Source organism: Dermacentor albipictus, chromosome 1, assembly GCF_038994185.2.
Source record: "Dermacentor albipictus isolate Rhodes 1998 colony chromosome 1, USDA_Dalb.pri_finalv2, whole genome shotgun sequence".
Lineage (NCBI taxonomy): Eukaryota > Metazoa > Arthropoda > Arachnida > Ixodida > Ixodidae > Dermacentor > Dermacentor albipictus.
In genome coordinates, this window is record NC_091821.1 from 223,466,761 (window position 1) to 223,477,117 (window position 10,357).

The window sequence follows — 10,357 nt, forward strand, 5'->3', positions numbered from 1 at the left end:
AGGCCGTGGCGTAATCGATTGTTGGATAAAACTTCTAACACGCGCTTGTCCTTCCATTTAAACTCTATTGGGAAACAACAAAAATAACACAGTGCAGGATGGCAGACTTCTTCCGAGATCTTTGTACCATTTTTATTGCTGTGTATAGCCAATTTTGACGAGTTGGTTTTGCTTTTCCCTGTCATCAATGCGTTCTTTCGTCGGCGTACTTGAATGAGCCCCATCAGCACACCATCGTTGAGGGCACGCTAAAGAGAAATACAGAGCTAGTAAATTACGATTGCGCAGTAACGAAACAGCCACTGTTGCTGTGAGAGGAGGCCCGGTAAAAACAAAGAAAGACGCAAGAAGGAAAGGCTGGTGGCGGCGCTGCAGTTAAGTTGCTGCACCAGCTTGGCGTGACGTTATGGATTTTGACAGCGTCTACTCAAGTCTAGTTTAATGTTTACCTGGTAAATAAGGAATAAATTCCATTCTAAAGTAACCAAAGGGAGAACCTATAAAAGCGGGAGACCTCTCTGTGCACCAAAATGGGCCAAATGCGAGAAAATACATTAAAATGTGCGGCTTCATACTGATGTACCAACGTGGTACCGACACTGAGGTTTCAGCGTAATATTCAACAGGTAGAAATTCGGCGGTCATTACGGCTAGTGAAAAAATAAAAAATAAATCTTTTTTTTTCCGGCAAATGAATGCAAATGGAGTTCGGAAGGCATAGTTTACCAGTCTGACGGAATTGAATGACACTCTTGATTGTTACTTTAAGATATTGGGGTTATGGGTGGCGTTTCGTCTGACATGCTACTTCAAATGCTAGGTGATGATAATATGTATAATGATAAACACTAAACAGCACATACAGTCACACACACACACACACACACACACACACACGCACACACACACACACATATATATACATATATATATATATATATATATATATATATATATATATATATATATGTATATATATGTGTGTGTGTGTGTGTGTGTGTGTGTGTGTGTGTGTTTATAATACTGTAGAGACATTTACAAAGTTTCATTAGGGCTCGCGACCCGCAAGAACGTCAGCAGCGCTTTAGTGGTGCATAACGCACAGGTGCATGGTGCTTTTCCATTGGCCGAGAATGTGCCGCATGCAGTTCCAAGCTCGAGACCTGGGTAACAGAAACGGGTCGTTTGACGGGCGCCGGTACTGAACATGCAAATAGCACCTTGGACTCGTGCACCTAGATGGCGAAGCCGGCGACGCTGAGTTCGCGGCAGCATCACGCGCGAGCTCGCGGCGCGGGCCCCGCGCGCAGCCCCGGCCGCGGCGACATCTCTCGGCGCCGTCGACAAACGCCGCGCACGGTGCCTGCTGATTCACGCCGACCGGGCGACCGGAACGAGGAGGCTCATAAAATGTATCTAAACATAAATATTCGTCGAGAGGGATGTGTTCAGAAGGGGGAGACCTTTATTTTTCCTAGGCGCCCGGCATAAAGGAAGCAGAAGCGAAAACATTTATATTTCTCTATCGCGCGGGGAGAGAGGGGCCGGGGCGAGGGGGTGACTGTTTGTGTATGTAGTCCCTCTGTCGACGTACAGATATATAAACTGCGCTGTTAAGAAGAGGCCGGGTGGTTTTTAATCAGAAACGGTTCCGCCACGGCGCTGATCGGACTGCTCGCTCGCGCTCTCGCAGCCAGCGCGCACTCGGCCGCCGGGCTCGTCTCTGTTCGTCCGCGTCGTCTGCTCGCGTCTGGGGTGAGTGCCGGCCGACGGAACGTCACCAGACGAGCGCGCAGTTTACGTCTGTTTGAGCGATTATCCTCTTGTACGGCGTACCGAAACGCATGTGTTGTGGGCATGAGAGTGTTAACTACCTGATCATCGTGATAATGATAATGAGACGCGTAAAGGATTTTTGTCTTTTTGTACTTCAAGAAGCATGTGCGACTTGTCAGCGGACTGCGAATTGGGACATTGTGCGGTAATTTTGGGGCGACGTGGAAATGAAGTCACTGCTTGCCAATAGCTCTGGCTTCCTTCTCCTGTCACGCTCGTTTATGCCAATGCCGCCCTCAGGGTTATATTGCAAGCTGTTTGAAACATAATATATATATATGTTTATTTAGGCACTTTGATCCAAGTTTTTAAGTTCCAATATCCTTTTTGCAAGGCGACTGAACGAAAAACTTGTTCTTGCGAAGAAGGTGTTGGTGTCCGACACGTGCTTTTATGTCCAAAAATAGGAAACGAAGGTTTATCCAGCTGTGTGGAGCTAAGAGGAAATGCTTCTCTCATGTTGTTTGCTTGAATTGACATCTTATCTTATTATTATTTCCTGCGGACTATATTAATCTCCGCTCAAATGAGCTTTATGTAGAAAATCACATTTGGGACAGACTACATGACCATCACAATCAATTTGCGCCAACCACTGCGTTTTACTTCACTGCGCGTTCATTAGTTTGATAAATACCTGTGAGTGTTCATTTTCTCAACGCATTTACATTTACGTGACCTTACTAGCTTAGCGCATGTTAATTGAGACATGCAAATGTGACCGTATTCGACACGCCAGTAAATATATTTCCTCGGTTATTGCATACTGAAGTGAGATCGTTTTTCATTGAGGCCACTTATGCCACTTTATGTATTTAATGAAACGTCCCGATGAGAACCACACAAGCGGGCGAGTCTCCACCCCTCTGCCCCAGTGATCAGAACGCTTGCGCACACAAACACTGCCCAATGGTGAACACATTCGCGGGCGTGTAACCGTTGCTCACCATCTCCGCTTTCTTTCTCCCCAGCCGCCAAACGATTTCGACATCCCTATTTGTATTTCCTGCATGGAGCGCAGCGATAGCTATGTTTTAGAAGAGCCGTGAAATACTCCTTCCTTTTTCAGAGCTTTTATCTATCGCGGTAGATCACGGTAGATAATAGCCACCATTGGCAGCTTCCTTTGTAAGCACTTTCGAATGCACCGATGAAAAGAAAACAAACCTCCACGAAAGAAAATGTTTTCGATTCCCAGACTATTTTGTTTGTTGCAGTGTTACTACAATGCGATCGCCTCAGAAGTTATGTCAGTGTGCTTGTAGTAATAGTCGCTAATATTTGGTAAGGAAAGTGGAACCGCGATAAGCTCTCTAAAATCAGCTACAAGCTACGCGAATGGCCACATTTTCCTGTCAACGCTTCACTGAATGAAATGCCAATAGTAAGATCAAAATATACGGTGTGCAAAAAAAAAAAAAAACAGAGAGAGAGAGAGAGAGAGAGATGGGCGGGGGGGGGGGGGCAAGAAGAACAAGAACAAGCAGAAAAGGTGCCAGTACAGCTGCTCCTGACAACGTTCGTGCATCGCCAAACACATGTGCTGGACAGTAGACCATCATGTGGAAATGAAATGAATATGAGGCTAACCCGCAGTGGTTGCTTAGTGGCTTTGGCGCTGCGCTGCTATGCACGAGGTCGCGGGATCAAATCCCGGCCGCGGCGGCCGCGTTTCGATGGGGGCGAAATGTGAAAACGCCCCTGTACTTAGATTCAGGTGCACGTTAAAGAAAGCCAGGTGATCAAAATTAATCCGGAGCTCCTTGAATCCGCAACGCTCCGGACATCGTTTATTTGATTGAATCTAATTTATAACTAACATTAAAGAACTTACACGACCTATTTATAAGCTTTCTTTACCATGCCAATGGTTTTGTATTTCTTGTGTGACATTTTTTTTCTTGTGCCTTTGAATACCATTGAGATAAATAACGATGTAATTGTTTTCACCCACGGTGCACAGATGAACATTGATGAAAGAATTTGTGCAGCTGGACTAATGGGGAAAGCCTTACTGCATGCGGAAAACATGTAAAGTTTGACGTTTCCATGAAGCAACATGATGGTAACAGCGAACCTTACAAAAGTTTTGTTTCGCAGTAGTTATTTAATTTGAGAGCCAGTTCTTCTTTAGCCAGGTATTTAGTTTGTCAGCTAACATGACATTGATGGGGACGAATCAGTCTTAGATATTTTGTGATTATTGTTTACAGAATCTATAATTAGACATCTATTCGAATATATATGCACTTTTTGTGAAGGAATTGTGACCTATATATTGAAAAACAAAAACAAGAGCAAAAAAAAAACGAGTCTCGATATTTTTCCTCTCTCGCCTCGCTTTTCATCCCTTTACGTGTTTCCCTCGCGCAAGGTGATCAAATTGCTCAGCTCTGTCTTGCTTGCAATCTTGTGAGACGTCACCACAGGTTGTGAAAAATACGTGCTTATCAGCATGTATAGTCGGACGATTTTTTTATGGTTCAACGCCGTGTAATACTTGTTTGCATGGTTCAACATTTGTGAAAGCCGTGTGACGCACGTGTGCACTATACAGTGTGGCTTCTTTTTACTTTCTACTTTGAACAAAACTTTTAACAATAGCCATCGGCGTGTAGCCAAGTCCGCCCCTTTGAGTCTTGGTTGCATTTATTGGTGGCCTCATGTTGCGAAACGAGTTTCACTGAGCTTCACGAACACATTGACAAACGTTCTGTAATTAACAGTTTTCCTTTATTCAGATGACGTCATGCATTCATATTACACATACGAAGGCCATCACCATAAATTGATTTGTAAGGCTGTTCTAAGACGTTCGGGGCCCGACACACCCGCTGGCGTGAATCGACACTCCTGTTTGTGCTTTAGAAAATCCTCCACGATGCCTCGACTCAACTTGAGCAACCTGTGGGCCCGCCGTATACTTACTCTTGCTCTTTTCTCTTAGCCGGCCGCTGAATGAACCCCTATCCTATTTGACACATCAGAACACGGCGGCGACCCTCCAGCGCCATACCCTCCGCCTAAATCATGCCTCCGCCAAAACATGCAACGCGCCGGTTTGAAAAATGAAGATTCAATCCACCTTTGACGACAGGTATCTCAAAAGCTTAGTCGTCTCATAGGTGGTGGTAAAAACTTTAATTCGTCAATAGAAAATGATTTATGAGATTAGATGTGGGAAGTCATGATGGCTTCGTTAGTCGTCTCACAAAAATTTTACCTAATAGAATGACTTTTCAGAATGACAGGCTTACGATTATGTAATTTAAATGTATGTCTGAAACTCAGCTTAGCATATCTTCTATTAAACCAAGGCTGCACAACATACGGCCCGCGAGCGGATTTTCAGAGGCCCGCGGCCGAGTGAACACATTTCTATGGTGTTGTGGGGCTGCAATTAGCGCGTGGTCACGTGATGAGAGAAACGACAATTTTGGCGCCCAACCCAATGCGCGATATGAATCGTTCGAAGCGTAAAGCACGCTCAAACAAAAAGAAAAATAGAAAAATATGTGGAGCATGGGGTCGTTTGCTTGGAACAGATAAATGCGCGTGACAACCGAACGTGTTTGTCAAGTTAAGACGTCAGGATTGCATTAATGGTGCAGTGTCCAGAACTGAATCGAACCAGTGCTTTCCCAATATGTCTCGATCGAATGAACGAAATAGTTTCTCACACGACAACGCGTTGGGAGTGGGTGTCAACAAAGGTTATTTGGATTTAGTAACATGGCCACTAACAACGTCGTTCGAAGTTTTGTACTAGGCAGATACAAATTAAATGGTGGCATTGATTGCCATATTTTAAAGCACGTAATAAAGGGACCAAAGCTAGAAGCTTTGATTAATTGACATGCTGCCATCGAGACTTACATTATTGTTATTCGGTGCAAATCGCAACTTCTTGCCCATGGTTAAAGCTGTAAAGTTTCGAACAGAACTCATACTTAGGAATTGAAAAGGAATGGCATATTTTGAGTAATTGTTAGCATCGGATATGGTTTTCAGTTCAAAGATGAACCTTCATACACGCGGAGAAGCAAAACACAACGCCGAATCTTCAGAAAATGTTCAGAACCTTTTCGAAAGATTTCCAAGAGTGCTTCAAGTCATTACAATATAAGAAACTGAGCGACCGCTTGTTTAGGACTGTGATTGTGCAGTGCAACTAATACTGATCGACAATGCACTGTTCGCTAGAGCTGAAAGGTATGCTGCAGGAGTAGCCCCTCGTTCAGTTTAACGACAAATACTGAAACATAGCCAATGAATGTCTTGAAACTGGCGCCTTTCTTTGGAAGTACCTACGTTTGTGAGCCGATAACATTTTTTCAAGACTGCCGACACTGCAGATAATTTTTTATTACACAAACTGCTTTTCCGCAAGCAAAAGATGCAACATTTCCCATTACTGTGTGACCCGCGCGGATCCCAGAAAAGCCCGGTCTGGCCCTCGCTAGTTTGGAGTTGTGCGGTTTGTATCAAACAATAAAATTGATACTCATGATTTATAGTTACATTCAGCCTAGGTTGTATCTGCTAGCCCATAAAGAGAGAGAGAGAGAGAGAGAGAGAGAGAGAGAGAGAGAGAGAGGTACAATGTTAGAACTCACATAATTTCGATCAACAAATTAAGAAAGTCCGCAAAATAAAAAAAAGCATATATAAAAGCAATATAAGTAACCTAACTATGCCCTCTCGCCCCCTTTACTTTCTGGTAAGCTATTATAACCCTTCGGAGCTCTCTTATATTTTGGTAATCACATTTGCCTCTTCTGTAAGAAATGGGGCCTCGGACTTGAGCCCCTTTGTCTTCGCCCGCCCCCTCCTCATTTCTTAATCTTGCGCTGGTCTGCATTGTGAAAAGCTTTTTGTTCCCATTGCAGGCACGCATCTATGAAGTCGTCAGCTGACACTCAGGCGCTGAACCATGCAGGTGCCTGCAGTTCAGAATTTTTCTATCCACCTGGGTGCCTGGTTCCAGTGTCCGATAGTTACCCGCGTTGTCTCTCGTCTCCAGAGCAACGAGCAGGCTCTCTTACCTATCCCATCAGCCCCTACTACCGACCAGACGTCGGGGCTCTCTCAGACATCACGAGCCTGGCCGTCGCCGAAGGGGCGATGAAGCCTCCGTACTCGTACATCGCCCTCATCACGATGGCCATCCGCAGCACTCCCGAGCAGAAGATAACGCTCAACGGTATCTACAAGTTTATCATGGATAGGTTCCCTTTCTATCACCACAACAAGCAGGGCTGGCAGAACTCAATCAGGCATAACCTGTCCCTCAACGATTGCTTCGTCAAGTTGCCGCGCGAGAAAGGCAAGCCTGGTAAGGGCCACTACTGGACGTTGGGCGCCAACTGTGAGTCCATGTTCGAGAACGGCAATTTTAGGCGCAGAAAGCGCAGGAAGAAGCAGCCCGCAATGGACATGGATCGCCCGGCCACAGTCGCCTTTGCTAAGCATGAGCGACTCTTCGCAGCAGCCGCTGCGGCGGCGGGGCGACCCTACCACGAGCTCGACCTGTCCACTGCCGTCAGGCTGCCGCTGCCGTCTAGTGCACCGCGAACGCCCGAGCTGCCCGCGCAGCCCGGCCGCATCTCATCGCCGACGCCCGCAGATACGGCGAAAGCTGGCGAACGGTTCAATAGCTCCTTTACCATCGAGAGCATCATGAGGCGGCCCTCGAAGGCAGCGATGAATCGAACGGAAACGGACGCGCCGCAGCTACACGTACCACTGCTCAGCGCAACCGCCTGCGGTGGCGATACGCTGTGCGGCCACTTGCCCGCATTCTCTTTGCCGCTGTGTTTCGGCAAAAGCTGGTTGGCGGCGGAGGGCTTCGCTCAAACGCAAGGACAGCCTGGCGGTGCCTTGTGGTCGCCACTGAGTAGGTACGAGACGCTCGTGAGTTACAAACGCTCGCTCGCCTCAGCTGATGCTCAGGCGGCCTTCGATGCCTTTCCGCCGCTTTTGAAGGTCCAACTTGGTGAAAAAAGAACTCCTACGCCGTGACATATAGCATGCGTGCGTCTATAGTAATCGTTTTCAATTCTGCCACCTATTTATGATGTCCCCGAAGGTATGTGTTCATCCAGAATAAATGTCACTGACCTATAGTCGGAACCCGAACACCAATGCGTCGATCTTAGAATTCGTGGGCTGCAGCTCCAATATACTGTGAGGCACCGCAGGCTTTAGAAATTATATTGCATCGAAACTTCATAACTAGCTAAATCGGCAGGGAAAGAACACACATACAAGCTATGGTAAAAGAAAAGAGTATAACTTAATTGATATGAAACAGCGGTATGGTATCATTGTGGTACCGGTGGCATGGTACCTATATGGTACACTATGACATATATTTAGGCCGAATAGTCTTTTAGCTAAATTTATTTGCGTTGTGCGGTTGTTTTATCGAAGCGGTGCCTCATTTTATGTAATGTGTCAAATTAGGTGTCAACCAATTCAGTCGTTACGTATGCTCGTTAAGAAGCTATGGAGCTGGAATCTCTCTAATCGTATATATTTTTTTTTCTCAATACAAACGCGCTTTTTTTTTCTTTTCTTCTTTTGAAAGGGGAGGCATGGGGATAAGGGGGCTATATTTCTCCCGGACTTCCCACCGTAACTGGTCAGGAAACTGACGTCACCGATGACATGCATTCGATTCATAGTCATCTTAATGCTTGATATGTACCATAATTAGTTATAAATGTCATGAGAAGCGTAATCGTGCGTGCACTTGAGGGTTCTCCTATTTTGATTCTCAAGTCAAATTGCCCTAGACGTTTTTTTTTTCTCTTCTGTTTCACCTGTGGGAGCTTCTTATTGTGTTAAAGTGGCGGGAAGGAGTGGAGGCGGACTACGTCGGGCACAGCCCACTTTGAATAGGGCGTGAACTTTAAGACAACGTGTATGGTCACTTTGACACTCGAATAGATACTGGATGTTTGGTCACTGGAAAATGCTATTTTAGCCGCCTATAAAATGCACTAAATCTGTCATTTAAGGCATATGCAAGCGCCAAATACTGTCCTTTCAGCCATGTATAGGCTCAATGAATAAGAACTTCCGCTGTGCATCTGAGAATAAATGTTGATTCCTTAGGAACACAGGCGTCTAAACCTTTGTTTTGTGAAATTCACTTTATTTTCTCGGTTAAAAGGATACAATGTATAAACATGCAAGTTGCGTAGGTTTGAAGATTTATTCTAAAATTTTGTGACAATACACTATGTGAAAAGTTGTGAGAGCAGTGACAAACAAGCAGCATCTCAAGATTTCAACATTTTCGGGTTTCTTGTTGCACCTTTCTTCACTGAGTATAGGTTTGCAGACAGAAAAGCAGGCACTCAACATACACCGAAGTTAGGGGTGCATATTTGTGCTTCAGAGCGTTCGACAATCTAACGCCCTCTATAACTTCAGAATGTTCGCCGGTCAGAACCTTCGACAGTTCTTTCTCTACCGAAAACCCGAGATTTTAGCCCGAGACAGACTGAAGTCTCGAACTATCTCTGTCACTGATGCAACAGGTACATGGGGGCTGGTGGCCCCCGAACGTATCCTGAAAATCCAAAATGAGCCCCACTTCCGGGTAAGAGAGGCGCCCGAACATTCAAGTTTTTCTATGACGACGGCTGTGAAGTCAGTACACAAGTACACGCTAAACCACTTTTTAGTGTATCGTCCGTGTACCGCAGTTTGAGCCCTTCTCAGCGATGCTCTCGTCTGCTGCAAAACTGTTGGTAGCAGCCTTTGTACCAGCAAATTGTTTTTGGTAATATTCAGCTGCCTTCAGCCAAGTTCCCAAACGAATTAATATTTATTTATTTATTTATTTATTTATTTATTTATTTAGACCAACGTGTGGCCCAGGCACGAGTAGATTACTGTTTATATGGTTGTGATACCTAATGTATGACTTTCCAAGGAAAAGAAGAAACAGGAAGAAAAAATACAGTGCAGTAGGAGGAGAGATAATTTATTAGAAAGGCAGACAAGTCGGCCTGAGTTAGCATGCTCTCGCCTGCTACTCTGCACAGGGGAAAAAGAAAAGAGGACAAAAAAGAGTGATGAAATATGATGATGCGGAGGAAGAAGGGAGGCATGCATACACTGACACAGTAGTTTCCTTAAAGCCTCGCGTCTAGTCCGGTGATATTCAAGTAGTCCCGTGCAGCCCTTGTATCTGTTGATGCTACTGTAGGGTCACACATTGCGCACAAAATAGTAGTTTCGGACAATGTTTGCTTGCCAGTGCCTGCTTCCGCTGGGATGCGTAGAGAGGGCAGTCGCAAAACAGATGTTGGAGAGTCTCAGACAGTTGGCAGCGTTCACAGTTCGGGCTGACCGCACGGCCGATAAGATGTGCGTAACGTCGAGTGAAGGCGACGCCCACGCGAATCCGATGACGCACGCTTAACTTGGCATCGCTTGACATTAGCCGGGAGGCGAAAAGTCCTGCTACAAACTATTTCCCGCAGGCGTTTGCGCCGATGGTCCGGTT

At 45.6% G+C, this 10,357-nt stretch overlaps 1 protein-coding gene across 1 annotated transcript; it reads left to right on the forward strand.

The window, feature by feature from the left end:
- The first annotated feature begins 1,620 nt into the window (after positions 1-1,620).
- Positions 1,621-8,959, forward strand: LOC135912050 (forkhead box protein C2-like). Its single transcript, XM_065444424.1, has 2 exons — positions 1,621-1,755; positions 6,726-8,959. Exon 2 carries the CDS (start codon positions 6,736-6,738, stop codon positions 7,855-7,857), a length of 1,122 nt encoding a protein of 373 aa, XP_065300496.1. The 5' UTR covers positions 1,621-1,755; positions 6,726-6,735; the 3' UTR covers positions 7,858-8,959.
- The last annotated feature ends 1,398 nt before the right edge of the window (positions 8,960-10,357 follow it).

Coding starts and splice junctions, on each gene's coding strand:
- LOC135912050 (XM_065444424.1), top strand. CDS start 6,736: ATGAAGTCGTCAGCTGACACTCAGGCGCTGAACCATGCAGGTGCCTGC.